Source organism: Phoenix dactylifera, unplaced genomic scaffold (genome assembly GCF_009389715.1).
Source record: "Phoenix dactylifera cultivar Barhee BC4 unplaced genomic scaffold, palm_55x_up_171113_PBpolish2nd_filt_p 000274F, whole genome shotgun sequence".
Taxonomy (NCBI): Eukaryota; Viridiplantae; Streptophyta; class Magnoliopsida; order Arecales; family Arecaceae; genus Phoenix; species Phoenix dactylifera.
In genome coordinates this window covers 717,330-737,029 of record NW_024067759.1, presented here as the reverse complement: position 1 = coordinate 737,029, position 19,700 = coordinate 717,330, and the positions used below count along the sequence as shown (strand labels likewise).

At 37.7% G+C, this 19,700-nt stretch overlaps 1 protein-coding gene across 4 annotated transcripts in view; it reads right to left on the bottom strand.

The window, feature by feature from the left end:
* LOC103724370 (SET and MYND domain-containing protein 4) overlaps positions 1 to 10,603 on the bottom strand; it is a 60,065-nt gene extending 49,462 nt beyond the window's left edge. For all 4 annotated transcript variants that reach the window (XR_005507759.1, XM_026800521.2, XM_026800520.2 and 1 more), the window contains exons 1-5: positions 10,324 to 10,603; positions 10,101 to 10,235; positions 9,692 to 9,778; positions 8,366 to 8,437; positions 7,481 to 7,691 (exon numbers count right to left, since the gene is read on the bottom strand). Coding sequence is in view for 3 of the 4 variants with exons in the window: in XM_026800521.2 (XP_026656322.1) it covers positions 7,481 to 7,691; positions 8,366 to 8,437; positions 9,692 to 9,778; positions 10,101 to 10,235; positions 10,324 to 10,452 (634 nt within the window). In the remaining variant the exon portion in view is untranslated. The remainder of the gene's footprint in view (positions 1 to 7,480; positions 7,692 to 8,365; positions 8,438 to 9,691; positions 9,779 to 10,100; positions 10,236 to 10,323) is intronic.
* Positions 10,604 to 19,700: the final 9,097 nt, after the last annotated feature.

The window sequence follows — 19,700 nt, the reverse complement described above, 5'->3', positions numbered from 1 at the left end:
GATCAAATAAGTCATCAATTCTTGGTAGAGGATACTTGTTCTTTATTGTTGCTTTATTTATCTCTCGATAATCAATACATAATCTCATACTACCATCTTTCTTCTTTACAAATAAGACTGGAGCTCCCCAAGGTGAAACACTAGGTCTGATGAAACCCTTATCAAGAAGATCCTGCAACTGCTCCTTTAATTCTTTCATTTCAGCTGGAGCCATTCTATAGGGGGTCTTAGAGATTGGTGTGGTACTAGGAATTAAATCAATTGCAAATTCAATTTCTCTATCTGGTGGCAAGCCAGGAAGGTCTTCCGGAAAGACATCAGGGTATTCATTCACTACTCGAATATCTTCCAATCTTTGATCTGATTGTCTGGTGTCAACCACTGTGGCAATATACGCCATACTCCCCTTTCTAAGCAGCCGCTTAATTTGCATAGCGGAGACAACTCGAGGGGAGGTATAAGCACCACTCCCCACGAAGCTGAATTCGGTATCTCCGGGGATCTGAAAGTTTACCCGTTTCTCATGGCAATTAATGGTGGCAAATTGTGATGCTAACCAGTCCATACCGAGGATTATGTCAAAGTCATGCATATCTATAACTATTAAATCAGCAGGCAAGTCTCTACCTACAATCCGAATTGGACAAGTCTTGCAGACCTGATTACCAATCATCCCACTCCCTGCAGGAGTGCTAACATGCAGATCATACTCTAATTGCACACAAGGCAGGTCATGTTTTTGCACAAATGTAGATGACACAAAGGAATGCGTAGCACCAGAATCAAATAGTGTATGAGCATAAACAGAAGCAACTGGCAATGTACCTGACACCACCGTGTTGGATGCCTGAGCATCCTGCTGAGTCAGTGCATAAATACGACCCTGTGTGCGCAGTCTCCCCCCTTTCTGCTGCTTAGGAGAAGAAGGCTGAGCTGACTGAGCCGGAGCAGGAGAAGCTTGCACTTGCTGGTTTCTTGAAGTTTGAGGCCTCTGAACTGATCGAAGGTCCTGTTGAGGACACTCAGCTACTTTATGACCCTGCTGGCCGCATCTAAAACAGGCACCAGATAATCGTCTACAGTGTTCAGTCTTATGCATACCACCACATGCATCACACTTCTGCTTCTCTTGCTGAATAGTCTTTCCATCAGATCCTTGCTTCCCTGATTGCCAAGATTGGTTATGTGATTTTGCAGTTTTGCTAGAATTCTGTCCACTGCGAGCATCATAATCTCTGCTTCTCTTCTTTTGTTTCTTATCTTTGGCATCATAGGTTTCTTTCCAGACAATTTCCAGATTCTTAGCCCTGTCTACCAGATCATCATAGTTTGTGGAGTTTATTGCGGCCAAACTCCGACGTAAGTGAGGCTTCAATCCTTCTTCAAATCTCCTCATCCGAGACTCTGCATCCATGACGAGGGTGGGAGCAAACCGAGATAGCCTGTCAAACTCTGCCTCATACTCATCCACAGTCATAGTTCCTTGATTCAGATTGAGAAATTCCCTCTCTAGCTCCCTCAGGCGACTGGAGGGAAAATACTTGGAGTAGAATGCTGTGCGGAATCTCTGCCAGGTAAGCGCCTCATGCTCGGGTGCCAATGTGCGCTCCACAGACATCCACCAATGATGAGCTCGGTCCTGAAGCATATAGGTGGCAAATCTGACCTTCTCTTCATCGGTGCACTCCATTGCCCTGAAGGCTTTCTCCATTTCATTTATCCAGGTTTCGGCCTCTTGAGGACTAGTGGTGCCTTTAAAAGCCGAAGGTGCCATTCTCTTGAATTCTGCTATACTCCTTCTTTGCTCAGGAGGAGCAACATCCTGCTGGACTGGTTGCTGAGGTTGTTGCCTCTGTTGGCGTACTAACCCGACGACCTCCTCGATCAGTTCGAGCACCCGAGTTTGATTTCCGGCGGCAGCTTCTGGAGTTGATTGACCCTGGGTCCCTGAGTTATGCGGTGCCTCGCCCGCTTGGTTAGTAGGGGCTCTTCCCCGAGGGCCCCTGACCATCCGATTCAGGCTACGGACACGACGAGGCGGCATTCTGATTCAGTAAAAATATATAGATATTATAAAATCATCCAAACAGAATAATACGAAATAGTTAATAAAATAAATAAACATTATCCCCTTATTCTGGTTCCTACCCATCTCTCAACCTTTCTGACGGATCCTACGAATCCTAAAGCTTAGGCTCAATATAATTGTTTCAGTTACAATCCCTAGTGATCTTAAACCTGAGCTCTGATACCACCAAATCTGTCACGCCCCGAGCCCGAGGCGCGGCAGACGCCGCACGCCCGCACGGCGGGCCGCGCAGGCGTGCAAGGCATCGGATTACATCAAAGCAAATACAGATGTTCAAGACTTTATTTAAGGATTAATAGCAGATGCTTAAAATTGACAAAATACTTAAAATCATTCAAAAGCAGTCTTACAAAATTCCAAAATAACATATGCCAACATAATTCAAATATCCAAACTAAACTAACTAAAATGCCAATAACTGAAGAATCATCGAAATCTCTAACGCACTCCCCAATCCCGTGCGATCAAGCCTCTGGATCTGAAAAATGGAGAATACAGAGTAATGAGCTACACTAGCCCAGTAAGCAACAAAATACCCCAGAGTGGGGTCAGAGCATATCAGATCAAAATACAGGATAATGTTTGAAACAAATCACAAATAATATCATTTTTGTTTTTATAAAACTCTGATATCATAATCTCAACATGATAGGCTACGGCCACGTAACCCAGCGGCATGGGTTGCACAGAGTGCCAAAAACCACTATTATTAGTCACCGGTGGAAACGGTGTCCAGAAACCACTATTCTAATCACCGGTGGCGCGGTGTCGAAACCGGTTCCTCACAGAATACAAGTCGACAGGTCCAACGTATAATCCCCATTGGCGGGGCCAGAGCAGAACAGAACAGATCATAGCCATGCTGAGAATATATATATATAAAAAAATAGATTTCATAAATTTTTCAGTCATAGTTTACGGATTTCAGAGCAAAATTTTCAAATGAAATGCCAGACCCATTTTACTAAATACAAAACATATTTCAGAATTTAATATATTTATTTGAAAATCACACTTGAAGTATTAAGTCACTTACCTCTTCTCGCTTGATTCCTACTTCAGGTAGACGGATCAGGTTCACCTGTTAAAGTTTAATTAATTCTTTGTTAATGTTAGAATTAAGCAAAAAAAATTCAAAAATAATATTATTGGACACGGCCCAACAGGGCCCATAGTTAGCCCATAATGGGCATGGCCCGATAGGCCCATATTGGGCACGGCCCAATGGGTTCGGGTTTCGGGTTCCGGGTTTCGGATCCGGGTTCGGGTTCCGGGCTTGGGTCTGAACTGGGCCCAAGTTGGGCCCACAAGGATACTGCCCCACTGGGCCCAACCGGACTGGACTGGGCCGAAGTTGGGCCTGCAGGGGACTGGGCCGAAGTTGGGCCTGCAGGGGACTGGGCCCAAGTTCGGCCTGCAGGGGACTGGGCCCAACGGCCCAGTTTGGCCCGTGATGGGCCTCCTCCTTCCCCAAACCCCCCCCCACGAATAGGGGGAGAAGGAGAGACGGAGGAGAGAGGGAGGGCCGGCGGGGTGGCCGGCCTAGGTGGCCGGAGGCTGACGCCCGGTCGACGGCCAGCCGACCGCAGTGGTGGCCGGCGGCCGCTGCGGCGACCGGTGTGAAGGAGCAACCGGGAAGATCTCGGTTTGGGGCCGAAACAGGGAAAGAAAGCATCATGTTATTTGGCATGGGAACGAAGGCAAGGAGGAGGGATGCTCACCGGCGGTCGACGGAGGTGGTGGGTCTCAGCCAAGGGAAGCTCGATCCGGTGTCAAGCGGCGGCGGCGGCGGCGGTGCTTTCCGAAGAGGAAGGAGGTCTCGAAACAGGGGAGGCTCGGATGGTGGTGGTGGTTGATCGGGCGGCACGCCGGCCGCTTGGGAGGTAAGAACAGAGGGAGGAGAGGGAGAGGAGAAGGAGAAGAGGAGGGGGTTCGGTGGTGCCCTAGGGAAGAAGTAGATGGGGCTTTATAGCCCCATCGCAACCGTTCTCCGCCGCGAAAATCGCGGCGGTCAAGCGAGATCCACGGCCGTGAATCGGCCGTGGATGGACTAGGAGGGGCGCCGCGGGACTCTCGCGGCGCCCTTGCCTTGTTTGCCCTTCCGGAGGAGCCGGAGAGGATCGCCCACGCGATCCTCTGTTCCGGCTCCTTCCCCAAATGAATCGGGGCTGAAGTCGGCGAGGGCTGCCGACTTCAGCCCCGTGTCTCACAAAAAATGAGGTAGAAAAGAGAAAGCATACCTTATTTTGAGTTGGATCCTCCTTGAATCATGTTGAATCGACACGTTTTTGGCCCGAGGGGAAGGGGTGTTGAAAGAAAATGTTAGCAAAGCCGGATAAACTTCTTGGGCCTTTCCAGCTTTGTTTTAAAACCAAAAGGAGAGAGAGGGGGATCAATTCAGAACCAGTTCGACTCGGTGCGAACCGGCCAGTTTGCACCGGTTCCTACTAGTTCTGGCCGATTCCAATCGGTTCGAGACCGGTTCCGACCAGTTCTGGCCGGTTCCAAAAAGAACTTCAAATTATTACTATTTTTCACAACAATGTTTGTAAATTCATGTCCTTAAATCACTCAATATTTTATCTTTAGCTAATAAATTTTTGTTATTGATAATGGTCATACTCTTCTCTATGGCTATTCTTTTAAGCTCTTGAATTATTTTTAGTTGTCTTCCATAACATGGGAAATCTAAAATTTTGCAGCTTGCTCCAAATAAAAAAGCCATTGATAATTTTATACTAAAAGTAATAGTATATTAGTTATTAGAAATATAACTAGCAATGCATCATTTTAATTTTTATAGCTGCTTTTGATAATGTCAAGCACAAATTCAAATCAAACATATATTTTTATTCTTTTGACAAGAAATGGTTTATCATTGTACTAGTGTTTATTCATAATGTCAATACTACCCCCTAAAGAGAAAATTCTGGCTCCACCTCTCGATGCTTACATACCTCACTTGGAAGCATGGCATCCATCAGTCTTCCAACTCTCCTAGCAGTAATGATGCATACTCAATGATGACAATCTTATAATCTATCTTAAATTGCAAGTTCCCCTTGCCAACGTCACATTTCTTGTAAATATATTTGTCTTTGGCCATCACCATTGTATTACATGACAACTTGGCCCAGCAGGATTTGCAATATGTAACCTCCTTACCTAACACACGAACAATTTTGCTTTATATTTCACTGTTGTTGCAATTTTCCTTTTAACCGAATCTTGGCCATCAACATCACAGCTTAGAAAGCCTCCTTTTTGCTGCTTGACACTATCAATGCAACTAAAAGTATTCAGACTCTGACATCATGTTACTGCTAATTCTGCCATGTCACAGCGATTGCAAGGTTACCTAATCATAGGTTTAAGAATATTAAAGCCATAATTTTTCCCTTTTTATATTCATATTATTTAAATTGAAAGTTCAGATATTTGAGCTGTTTGGTTGTTTAAAAGGAGAAAGTCATAAGCAGATATAAGTTGAAAGGATGGGGAAAACATGGGACTGAGTAGAAATTTCCAATTCCAGGACTTCTTCTTTTTTTTGGTTAAAAAATTCCAGGATTTCGAAGAACATATGTACATCTAAAATCGAAAAATACAAATCTCGTAATGGACATCCAAATGCATCATCAATGTTTTAAAAAATGGAGGCAGTATAAGGGCAGTCAAGGGGCTAGATACTGAATATCTGTATGTGAGCCACGTATGCAAGTGCATATATGGTGAGTATTTCTAAAATATATTAAATAAATAAAATCTATCAAACACAATAACAACAGCAATATTTTTTTAGGATTCTTGACAGCAATGACTATACCATAATTAATACATGTATCCACCTCACCTAAAACCAATATCTAACCTAACTGTCTAATTGAACCTGTTTCATTCACATGGACCTGCATCAGAGTGGGCTGTATATGAAGTCACACAAAGCTTAAAAGGGCTAAATATGCGATCCCACAACGATAAGGAGGCATCAGAGGCAGCATCGTGATGCTAATCCTATTGTACATGCATCTACAAGTGCTAAGTGAACCAAATTTTCGGCTCACATGCAGCATGATGACATATAATGGCTATGTAGGGAATGCAGTGTGGTCAAGGGACCGCACCCTAATCTTTCACATACAGATTGTATTTACATGTATCAGGTGCAGCTAAGACCAACCAAAAGGGCTCTTATGGGTCAGGATTTTGAGCCTACAATCATGCAATTTGGTCCAGATTTAGTTTTCAAATGATGTAGAATTATATTGAGATGTGATGGACGTCCAAATAACTAAATCATGCAGCACGCAATAGAAGCTAGCATAGTTTTCTTTTAAGTAGGACTTTTACCATATTCAGCATCCAACAAAAGAAATAAGAATACAAAGTTATTAAAGTGGACTAATTAGGTGGCCAGACAGACCAGTAATACCAAGATCAGTCAATTGTTTATTTTCCTAGTTTAGGAGTTCTAAAAGAATTATGGAAAAGTTGGCTAGCTGGAGGGGTATTACTCGCTGATTTTTGTGAGATTTATTTCTTGGTTAGTCCAGGTCGAGGTGGGAAAGAAGATTGATTAGTACATTAACAAGGCCTTTATGGGTGGCGCTTGGATGGTGATCTATGGGCATCTATGTGAATTATTTTGAGTGGAATAATGAACTACAGGCTTCTTTCCCTCTCCCTCTTCTATCTTCTTAAATCTTTTATTCTTCTCCTTTTTCTGATTCTGAATCATCTCCTATCCTATCCTTTACTTATTCTGCTTAATCTCTCCCTTAGTTTTCTAATCTCAACACTCTGTCGTAAAATACTTCAATTATCTTTCAATCGATTGATGTTATTAATTATGTTCACATTTCGCATTAGATCTACAGCTGGTTGTGCTAACACATATTAGTGCACTGCTGTTTCAACTGATCTGAAGTCAGGCTTGGAACATGGATGCTGAATATTTCTTTTTTTCTTAATTCTGAGAGCTCTTTAGGAGGTTATTTTGCTATATTAGTTGTGCAAGGGCTGAAAATCGTAATTTGCATGAGATCTAACCAAATCTGACACAAATTAACCATTCAATCCTCACATAGTCTACAATAACTATGCAACTACAATACACACCCCTAGTTCAGCAACCTATTCGTTGGGTGATATCCATAAATGCATATACAGGAGCAAATGCCCTCTATTCTCGCACTTTAGCCCCTACTAAGTTTGCAGTACGTCGGGTGCAAAATCAGTAACAAGGGACACATAAAGTGCTTATGGATAAGCCATGAAGAAAAATTACAAACACTACAAATTTCACACAATTTAAGTGGTTGGTCATCAACATTTTCAAGCAAAATAAAGATAAAAAGAAACTAAAGGTTCAATTGTGTTGAAAAAACAAACCTGAAGCAGCCAATTTCTCATTTTTGTTATTATTAGTTGAGATGCTTGCCCCTTTTGTGCTATTTAATTTGCTTAGTACCATCTTTAGCTCTTCTTTTATATGGTTCTTCCTAGGCAAAGTGTCTTCCATGCTAAAGGCAACTTCTAAATCAGGTATCGCAACTTCATAGCATTTTAATGAAGCATTTGCCTTTCCTCTCCTATACCATGCCTACAATTAAAAGAAATAATAAATTAAAAAATGCAATTGAAGATTAACAAGTACCAAGAAAAGTGAAAAAGTATCATACTAAATTACATATATTAACAAAAGGAACCATTAATGGATACACGATTAAGCAGTGAAAATTATAACAGTTAGAAGAATCGTGATACCTTCGTACATGTACATGTATTTGTATGTGTCTGTGGATTTGTGTAGCTCTGTATATTGACATGTATATTTCATAGTGACTCTTGAAAAGCTCATGGCATTTTAATGATCTATTAGATATAAGAGGATGCAACATATTCTAAAAACAAGGTCAACTCCTAGCAAATAGTGTGGTCTCCATTCATTGCATAAGCACACAGTAACCTCGTAATACAATTAAATGAAATAGCCCTAGCCACCGCTCAGTACAACTAATTTCATAATCAGACATGGTGGTGAGATTTTCCTCTGCTGATCTACTAATCTTCTTCATCAAATATAATCTAAGAAGTTGCAAGAGAAACCAATTAAGAATCTTGTCTGCTCATGTATTTTTCCCTTAACGCATTTCTTGGTTTAATATTTCTTTCATTTGTCACTAAGAATCTTCTATACACTTCATATGCTCGCAATTAGTTGCATAAACAAGAGACTCAAAAGTTAAATTTAAAGAAGTAAATTCCATTGCTTACCTTAACATAACCAGGAGAAAGTGCAATAGCTCTGTTACAGTCATGTATGCACTCTTCCAAAAGGCCCAATTTCTGGGAGATAAGCAAATAAAACAGAAGGTTATGATATCGAATATAACTTTTGCTGATGATTCAGAAATATTTTAATGATTGTTAATAAAATATACAATGGTTACATCTGGTGATATCAAAAAACATCTTGAGAAATTTATACCATCATATATTAAATTATAGAGCATTCAGCTTGGTTTATTAATTCAAGAAAAATGGTTCATCAAAATATTCCCAGGTTTACCTAGACATTGTTACGGTTCACAAGTTACCTAGAAACTTAATTATCGGGACTTCTATAGTGCTCAAACTTTGAGACACTTAGACAAAACAAAACAAAGTGCAGTACTCCATCACAATCTAAAGATGGAGTTTCATGCTTATGCCAAGTACGAGTGTGGACACTTGGCACTCTTTTGTGGAGTTCTGTCGAAAAACACCTTATTGCAACTGATGAAGCTTGTATTCTCAACTGTATTCCCTTAAACAATATCATCTAACATGTCCAAAACTCATATACCACCTAGTGCAGTGTCACACCTTTTCTTCCTTAATGTTGTCATAGAATAAATGAAGCCGTCGTCTTCAACATATTTTAAGATATTTTCCTTTTTTGTAAATTGTATTGTATGGAAGTGACTTCCATGTTGAGATTTTTGAAGGTTGTGTCAAACACTTGGAGACACCTGGACACTTGGCACTGTGTCAGTGTCTAGGTAACACTTCATATAGCAACTTCCATCAATTTTCAGAGCACAATTCTACAAAGTTTCCTGCACAGATTCAAGTATGGCACAATCAGTTTGCATGCACCACTTGTATCAACATAGTGTACCAGTTGTGCTGATTGAACCATGTGGCGGTATAGAACCATACCATAATAAGCATCATACCAGCTAGTTTTCACTTAGGGCGTACATGGCTTTTAAACCCTCAACTATACTTGGTAAGTTCACAGCAATAATGAATAATACATTACAAAAAGTATCCTATGACAATATATGGAACACAATGCGAAGCCCAGGACTTTCTAAACCATCTGCCTCAGATTAAAAACTGCACAGCATGTTTTACTTATTATTTGTACAAAATTATATAGGTGAGTGTGAATTCTTGTCAGTTATCTTTTCAATGATCAGGAAAGAGTGGCATTCAAAAAGTTTCTTCTTTGCCCAAACTCTTAAACAAAGTTCTGAAGGAAGGAAATGATCTCAATCAACTCATATAAAGATAATTACTATTCACTTGAACAACAATTCCAATAGAAAAACTCACATGCATGGAGGATGCACGGTTAACATAGAGTGTTGCTGCCAAGTTCACATCTATATCATCATAATTCAATGGTGCATACCGTAATGCCTGTTAAAAGAGAGCAGCACATATGGATAAATGTTTGCCCAAAAAAAAACAAGAAGAAGACGAAGGGCAAGAGGCAGAAGTCTATCTTTTTAGTATCTGCAGCAACTATTTATGAATCTTAAAGAAAATAAAAAAATAAAAATCGATGAAAACCAATCACGTATTCAAGGGGCAATAAATCATACAAAAAAAAGAAATGACTTTTTTTTTGAAAAAAAATATTTTAGTCTTCAACTCGCAAAGAAAAAAACGCTCGGAGAAAAGAAAACTGCCAGTTCTTGAAAATAGATAGAAACAAAAATGATAAGCAGCATCCTAATACCTGAGAATAATAGCTTAAAGCTTTCACATAATCCCCTTTCGAGAAGCACTCGTTTCCTTTCTGTTTCGAATCCAGAGCTGCAGCCTTGCTTTTCCGACACAGTGCCATTTCCGGGTCAGTTAGCTCCTTAATAACCTAAAATTTCACGAATGGAAGGATCAAGGCATCAAAGAAATCTCAGAATATATTACGTATAAAAAAAAATCAAGAAACCGGGAATTACATGCTGAAATTGAGGCAAAGGGCGGAAGAATTCAAGAAGGGAAGAGCAAGTGCTCGTGAGGTTTTCCGTCGTGCTCTCGCCGATCATCCGCTTGAGGTCGTTCGGAATCAGAGATTTCAGCCGCTCCATGCCCGGAATTTCTACTCAAAGTGCTCGACAGGAGAGACCCCTTTAGAAAAGCAAACCCTAATCTCCAGAATTTCCAATGGAGGATTATACTACACCTCCCTAAAACCCTAAGGCCTAAGCTCAGTGCAAAAGGTGCAGACGTGGCCGAAGGCTTCCAAGGAAACGTTTATCCTATGCGTACCAGTCCAAAATTGCCTTAAAAATTTATTTTTACAAATAATTTTATTACTTGTTTTATCAAAATACTAATAATTTGAAAATTTATAATTAATTATTTTGGGGAAAAAGTTCCTTCCAAAAATTCTATTTCTTATCTCCTCGTCCGTGGATTTTCTTGCAACCAAGGCACCATCAATCTATCAAAATTTTACTCTTAGACCATCTTTTTTATTTTAAGGAAAAAAAAGGGCAAAGGGCAGATCGGTATGCGCCAAAGTCAATCCCTCAATGCTTTAGAATTTATCAAAGTTTAAAATAATAATTATTATTGTAGTTTTTCAAAATTATTATCATATATTTTAAAAAATATTTAATAATGACGGTTATTTTTTATTTATATTATTTTACCCAACTAAAACATAGCTCGAATTCACAAGCACATCTAATTATATTAGGAAAAATTAATAAGCAATGGTTCAACCAAAATTGTTTATTATTTTTGCTGAGATGGCCAAAATTAAAACAAATGTGTGCATGAGTCTTCGCAATCCATGGGATGTTTGATTGATGTTAGACTTATCCGCAGGATTTGTATACATTTAGAAGGTTCAAATTCTTCAATCTAATGTTTTGTCTTTTGCCCTACTTATTGATGTAACAACTCAAGATCTCAGCCAAAATAGCTAGTGAGAAGGTATTATTTGGATTCCTTGATGCTGTATAAATACCTAAGATCTATCCAGTAAATAACTGATATGGAGCTAAACACACGCCTGCACGGATCTGCATATACTCTGCTCGTTCAAGCGTTGACGTTCTCGTCAGACTAAAGGTTCAAATCCATTCAAATCTAATCACAAATATCACGATCGGCTCATGGTCAGTCCTAATAAATCTGTGTTGTAGTGTTTCCTAGTCCACATAGGTTATGGTCTAGATCCGTTCTGATACAATTTGTAGCAATTAAAGACCTTATCCAAAATGGCTAGCCAAAAAATATTATTTGGATTCTTTGATTCTATATAAGTATCCAAGATCTACCCAGCAAATAATCGATGTGGAACTAAATACATACCCGCACGGGTCCTCATAATTAATCTTTATACCGGATTTGTTTTCTGAAACACAGGTATTAAATATTTGCCATACTATTATATCCTCATGTTAATTGGAGGAACTAGATACCAGGATGTGGAACAGGGAAATGAATGAAATATGGAACTGAACTCTCAAGAAAAGATACGCAGTTGGATTTTCTTGAGAAATAAAAATTGATGTATAGGAGGAATACATGGTTGAATTTATGTTAACTTGACCGCATTTCAAGTGAATGAGCAGTATGAAGACCAGTTCACACCATACTGTTGGATTTACCATTGAAGAAAGGATAGTTAGGAGCCAGTTGCCACTTCTATTTTATCTTATCTTTTTACTAAAATCCTTTCTTCCCCGGAAATGTAGGCGGTGGGCGGAAGCAATGGCGGCGTTAGGGAGAGGGGAGGAGGGAGTGGAGGTGGTAGAGGAGGCGGGCGAGAGCAAGTTGGAGGTGGTGTTGAGGGTGAGGACGGCCTCGGGAACGATGTTGGAGCAAGCGGCGTAAATGGAGGCAGTGAGGGAGAACTTGTTCTCTCGCACTCCCCTTAAAGACAAGCTCGTTTTTGGTTGGCGAGGAGGACGCCGCAGAAAACGGAGACGAACAGGAGGGGCAGGGGCTTGAGATCGATGGGGACTGTGGAGCCGGCGCCATCACGGGCGATGCGGCGATACAGGACTAGCGCAGTAGTGGTGTGGCCAAGGAAGATGAGCATAGCCGCCGCGGCCACCATGATGACCATGATGGGGTGGCTGCGGTGGGGGTGCCGGAGAAGAGCGGTGGTAGGATGAGGCAATTCTGCCGGCCCTGATGGTGGCTGGGATGGTGTGGCTCCAGATAGCTCTCCCTCCCGAGAAGCTTCCTCTTCCTCTCTCTTTCTGGCGCCGTTGCCGCCGCCACTCACCATATGGCATCAGGGCTAGTGGGGAGAAGCAGCTTCCGCCATTAACAGCGCCGCCCACTGCCCACCGCAAGGCATCTGGTCTACCCCCTGCAAGGCAGCGGGGCTAGGGGAAGAAGCGACTTCCAGAACGCCCTCGAGGCTCAAAAAATTTACCGCGCCAGCTATCTTTTAAAATTACAAAATATCCTGAAATTCAATAAATTTACCACACTAGGCACGCCCATGACCAGCTACTGATGGTCAAATGAAAACGGTCCAAGTTAGCTCGGATGGCTAGGAATTTATATAGGTTAAAAGGACTAAAAAGCCCTTTGAAGTGCTGGAGAGAAGTCTAAGACTTAATTGGGAGAACTTTTAGAAAACCAAAAAGTACCTTCTGATCCTCCAAAAACATTTTTAGATAAAATAGGGGTGTTTGGTAAAAATTTCGGAAAGATGTTTTAGCTTTTCCAAAAATCTAAAAATAATTTTTTGAAAGAAACTCTATTTTGAAGTTTTTCGGAAAAGTATTTTTAGGCCCAGTAGAAAAGCTGTTTTTTTAATCAAAATACTCATGATAAAATATAACAATTACATAAAATGTCATTTTAATAAATGTTTAACCAATTTATCACCTAGCTAAAAAATTTGGTAAAAATTTCAGAAAGATGTTTTATCTTTCCAGAAAGATAAAAACATCTCTTTGGAAGAAGCTCCATTTTGAAGTTTTTTGGAAAAGCACTTTTAGGTCCAGTCGAAAAGCTGTTTTTTTGATCAAAATACTTATGATAAAATATAACAATTACATAAAATGTCCCTTTAATAATTGTTTAACTAGTTTATCACCTAGCTAGAAAATTTGTTATATTATAGAAAATTAATTTACACTAATATTATAATATTTTATTCCTTTATTATTGTATTATACTATAAATATAATATTATATTATATTATATCATAATACATTGATATGTTATGTTAAATAATTTAATATTATATTAAATTATTATACTATAGTATACAATATTATAACAATATTATATTATATTACAGTAATATTATACTATATCATATATTTATGTATTAATACATATTATAATTTATCATACTATATTGTATAATACTATGCAATATCCTTTATAGTCATTTTGTCATACCAAAAAGTACTTTCATAGTTTGTTTACTAAACATATGTTAAAGTGGCATAGCAATTTAGAAATATAGTTACCAAACAGCAAACAATTTTTTATAAAAACTCTACTTCCAAAGGCTCTATTGCCAACAGTTCCCCTAAACGGAGCCTAAATACACACACACACATAGGGTTAGGAATTTATAAAAGTTAGAAGGACTAAAAAGCCCTTTAAAGTACTGTAGAAAAGACTAAGAAGATATATATTCGGTTAGGAATTTATAGAGGTTAAAAAGACTAATATGCCTTTGGAAGTGCCGTAGAAAAACCTAAGAACATATATATTGATGCGCAACCGACCAAGTCTCTGCGTTGACTTTTGATTTTTTTATTACATATTTTGTTGAGAAGATCAAACAACCATTCGCAATGCAAATCTACTCACTCTTCTGCTTGTCACCAACTTTTGTACCTCAAACCCAACACCCAGGTCCAGCCATAAGACAAGGTCGTATACTTTCTAGGACAGGGCCCTAGAGAGAATACTAGACCTGAAAATTATTACAACCTTAATATCATTAAATAATAATGATCTCAATTCATAAAGAACAATAAAATTGGTACAATTACAAAATTTAATCATCCAACCAATATCAGTAACGATCTATCTATTTATCCTTTTATCCATGATTCCAACCCTAGCCAAGTATTAAGCGACTTGCAACTCTGAAAAAAATAGAAGAGATGGTGTAAGCTTTACAGCCTAATAAGAATCTCCATACATCCACACCAACACAATAATATAACATAAGAGAGAACGAGTAGAGAGAAAAGAGTGATAAACAGAGAGAAAGCAAGAGAGAGAAGAACTAGAGAGAGGAGAGAGAAAATAAGGAAAGAAGAAAAAGAGAGCTGTGAGGCCCTCTCTCCTTCCCTTTATCTCCTTTCTAAAATAGAGTAAGGCCCTGTTTGGGGGAGCCATGGGCAGTAGAGCTGTTGGAAGTACAGCTGTTGGAAGTAGAGCTGTTATAAAAAACTGTTTGCTGTTTGGTAACTACATTTGTAAAATGCTGTAGTACTTTAACATATGTTTGGTAAACAAACTGAGAAAATACTTTTGTATGACAAAATTACCATAAAGGACATTGCATAGTATTATACAACAGTATAATAAAATATAACATATATTAATATATAAATATACGATATAGTATAATATTATTTGTAATATAAAATAATATTATTATAATATAGCATAATAGTAATATAATTATTAGAGTAAATTAATTTTTGATAATATAATATAATATTAAATTATTTAACATAACATATTAATGTATTATGATATAATGTAATAAATATTATATTTATAGTATAATACAATAATAAAGGTATAAAATATTATAATTATTTGTATAAATATAACATAATATTAAATTATTTAAAATAACATATTAATGTACTATGATGTAATGTAATATAATATAATATTTATAGTATAATACAATGATAAAGGTATAAAATATTATAATTATTAGTAAAAATTAATTTCTCATAATTAATGTATTATGATATAACGTATTATGATATTATATTTATAGTATAATACAATAATAAAGGTATAAAATATTATAATTATTGATATAAATTAATTTTTCATAATATAACATAATATTAAATTATTTAAAATAACATATTAATGTATTATAATGTAATGTAATATAATATAATATTTATAGTATAATACAATAATAAAGATATAAAATATTATAATTATTAGTATAAATTAATTTTTCATAATATAATATAATATTAAATTATTTAACATAACATATTAATGTATTATGATATAACGTATTATAATATTATATTTATAGTATAATACAATAATAAATGTATAAAATAGTATAATTATTAGTATAAATTATTTTTTCATAATATAACATAATATTAAATTATTTAAAATAACATATTAATGTACTATGATGTAATGTAATATAATATAATATTTATAGTATAATACAATAATAAAGGTATAAAATATTATAATTATTAGTAAAAATTAATTTCCCATAATTAATGTATTATAATATAACGTATTATGATATAATGTATTATTTTTGTAGTATAATACAATAATAAAGGTATAAAATATTATAATTATTGGTATAAATTAATTTTCCGTAATATAACATAATATTAAATTATTTAAAATAACATATTAATGTATTATGATGTAATGTAATATAATATAATATTTATAGTATAATACAATAATAAAGGTATAAAATATTATAATTATTAGTATAAATTAATTTTTCATAATATAATATAATATTAAATTATTTAACATAACATATTAATGTATTATGATATAACGTATTATAATATTATATTTATAGTATAATACAATAATAAAGGTATAAAATATTATAATTATTAGTATAAATTAATTTTTCAGAATATAACATAATATTAAATTATTTAAAATAAATATTAATGTATTATAATGTAATGTAATATAATATCATATTTATAGTATAATACAATAATAAAGATATAAAATATTTTAATTATTAATGTCAATTAATTTTTCATCCTCCGAATGACCATTTATCTGTCTAACAATTTTTCTTGCGGAAGGGAGTCTGACAGCTAGGATTCTTGGCTCCAGCAGATTTTTAGGTTTATAAAGGGACAAACTATGTAATTATTATATTTTAATATGAGCATTTTTGTCAAAAATACAGCTTTCTGACAAAGCTGAAAACAGCATTTTCGGAAAGCTCCAAATTGGAGCTTCCTTCCAAAAGCTGTTTTCAGCTTTCCGCAAAAGCTGTTTTCAGCTTTCCGCAAAAGCTGAAACAGCTTTTCGGAAATTTTACCAAACACCATTTTTTATCTAAGAGTACTTTTGGAGGACCAGAAAGTACTTTTTGGCCCTCTAAAAGCTCCCCCAAATTAGAGTCCAAGGCCCTTGATGATGCTGGTGGTTGGCAACCTCTAGTGGCCGACAACCTACAGCAGTGTCGGCGATGTACCATGCCTGACGACGGCAGACAAAATAGAAGAAAAGAAGTATCAAAGCAGGGGAGACCCTATTATCAGCAATTTGACGACTCGCCGACTAGATTCAAAGCAAAAATAGTTGTTGCAGTGGTGCATGGGGTCAAGGGACCTATAGTTAGCCAATAGGTGGCCGGCTGCGACTAGCAACTGGCAGCACCAAACCCATCAAAAAAATCGGGGTTCCAACCCCTTAAACTATGGAATAGAGCATCTTAGTGGCTGGAACCTCGACCATGGCCATAAGCCACTGCGCGGCGCCAAAGAGAGCCTCCAATGGCAAGCGTTGGCGGAAGAACCAGCCGGAAAAAGAAGAAACAAGGTTGATTTCCAAAAATAGAGAAAAACAAGGAGTTGCCCTTCGCAGCCAAATTCTGGCGATCACCAGCTGGAATCAAAGCTCCAAATAGTCCAAAGGGGGCCCACATTTCTTTGAATCCTTAGTTGGATTGCGACAAGGGTGCCCATTATTCCCACTGCTCTTCATTCCGTATTCAGATGCACTATCCAGAGCCCTTCAACATACTATGGAGACCCATGTCTTAGAGGCATATAAATTGGTGCCGGCGGCTATTCAAATATCACATCTTCTATTTGCTGATGAATGTATGCTCCTAGTGTGGGCCATAAGGCAGGAGACAAGGGCCATCTGGAGGATCCTTGAGGATTACTGTGCAGCCTCTGGTCAATGGGTCAATTTGGCCAACTTAGCGATTACTTTCAGTCCGAAGATCAAGGTGCAAGTGAAGATGGATATCATGGAAATATTGGGTGTGGGTGAGTAGGTGGACACTAGGAGGTATCTAGGCGTTCTCATCATAGGGCGTCGCCTTCGATGCAGGGATTGTGCGGACGTTGAGATGAACATCAGACTTAGGCTTGAGGGGTGGCAGATGGGCGCACTCTCCATGATGGGTAGAGTTATCTTGGTGCGGTCGGTTCTCGGTTCGATCTCGATCTATCTGCTATTGAACACCATCATGCCGGTGGTGTTGTTGAGGTCTTATTGATCAATTGTGTTTGATCCCCTATTTGATTTTAATGAGCCCAAAACACATGAATATATTTCTAATTGTACTAATGAATTTAAGCGAGTGTTTCAGGAGAAAATACATAAAAACTTAAGAGGAATTCATTAGGAAAAGGTTCAAAGAAATTAAGATGAGTTAAACACTTTGAATGAACCATAGTTGCAATTGGACAGTACATGAGACGTCTCCCACTATGGACGAGATGTCTCTGGCACTTAGAAAATGGACTGGCACATCCTCGAATCGACTTCTGCAGTAAGACAGAAGACTGTCTCAAATATGCCAGTGCATGAGACGTCTCCAGTTGAGCGCAAGCCATCTCCCACAGTGAAGAACAGAACAACACTTTTCTCTGGGCAGAACGCGAGCCGACTCCCGACATACGCGAGCTGTCTTCTTCAGAGAAATGACAGAAGAATGGTTTTTGCAAGCAGTGCGCAAGTCGACTTCAGACTATTATGAGCCGTCTTCCGCAGAAAGACAAAAACTCATTTTCAACCTGAGACGAGCCGACTCATAGAAAGGCCGACTCAAGACGTTTCTAACTTGAGACGAGCCGACTCATAGAAAGGCCGAGACGTCTCCAAATCTGCTGGCACTCCAACGGCTAGTTTGTCAGAAATCCAGAAGTGGCAGAACGGCTAGATTTCAGTGTCTAACGGCTATTTCTCAAAGAGAAGACTATATGAAGGGGTGTTTTAACCGTTCTTCAACAAGCATTTTAAGCATTCAAGGGATCTTATAGAGCATTTAATACATACACCTCAAAAGAGCATTTCAAGGGCAATTCAAAGAAAAAGAGAGAGAAGAAAAGCAAGTGGTTGAATTCAAAGCTTCCTCTCTAATCAAAGTTGCCTCAGTGATCCTCAACTTCATGTCAAATCAGAAGAGGGTCAAGTAAAGGAGAAGCCAAAATTCTTCCAGCAGCATCTTTGCTTACATGCTTTCTTTCTTTACTCTTTTATTTAAATTGATATATTTGCTTATATAAAGAAGCTTGTAATTATTCTAAAAACAATCTTTTCTTATCTTGTAACTTGATTCAATCTGGAGATTGAATCAAGGGTTTAAGGCTTTGTCCAAGCCCGTGAATTGGATTGTATTCAACTAAAGTTGGTTGAGGTTTGGTTTTAAGTTGGTGATCCAGAAAAAACCAACTGGATTCATTGTGATCTCGGCAAAACAATGAGTTGGATTGTGAACTCGCAAAACAACCAGGCTGTAAACTAAGGATTATAGTGAATTCTCAAGTGAGCTTGGAGAGTGTACGTAGGAACAAGAGTTAGCTTCGAACCACTATAAAACCTTGTGTATTTGTGTTGTGATTTATTTGTCTTCCCTTCTTTACTGCATTTCCATTATTGCTTCAATTTAAAATCAAGAAAGCTTTCACTAAGTAAAATTTGAATAGCATAATTTTTAAAGACCCAATTTATCCCCTCCCCACTTGGATTGTCTTCTGGGCATTAAGTGGTATCAGAACAGGTGCTCTAATTTTAATTTATTAACCCAACCGTCAAAAGATAAAGATCAGATGGCAACCCCCTTTGGATCTTTTCTAGCTAAAGGCCAATCCACTAATAGGCCCCTTTTGTTCAATGGAACAAATTATACCTATTGGAAAGCAAGAATGAGAATTTTCATTCAAGCATAAGATTATGACCTTTGGAGCATAATCATTAATGGACCACACATCCCTACACACATAATAGATAATGTAGTTATCCCCAAATCTGAAAGAGATTGGCATGACAATGATAGAAAGTTAGCACAATTGAATACCAAAGCAATGAATGTTTATTATGTATTAGATTCTAATGAATTCAATAGAATTTCAACCTGCATTTCTGCCAAAAGAATATGGAATAGACTTGAGGTTACCC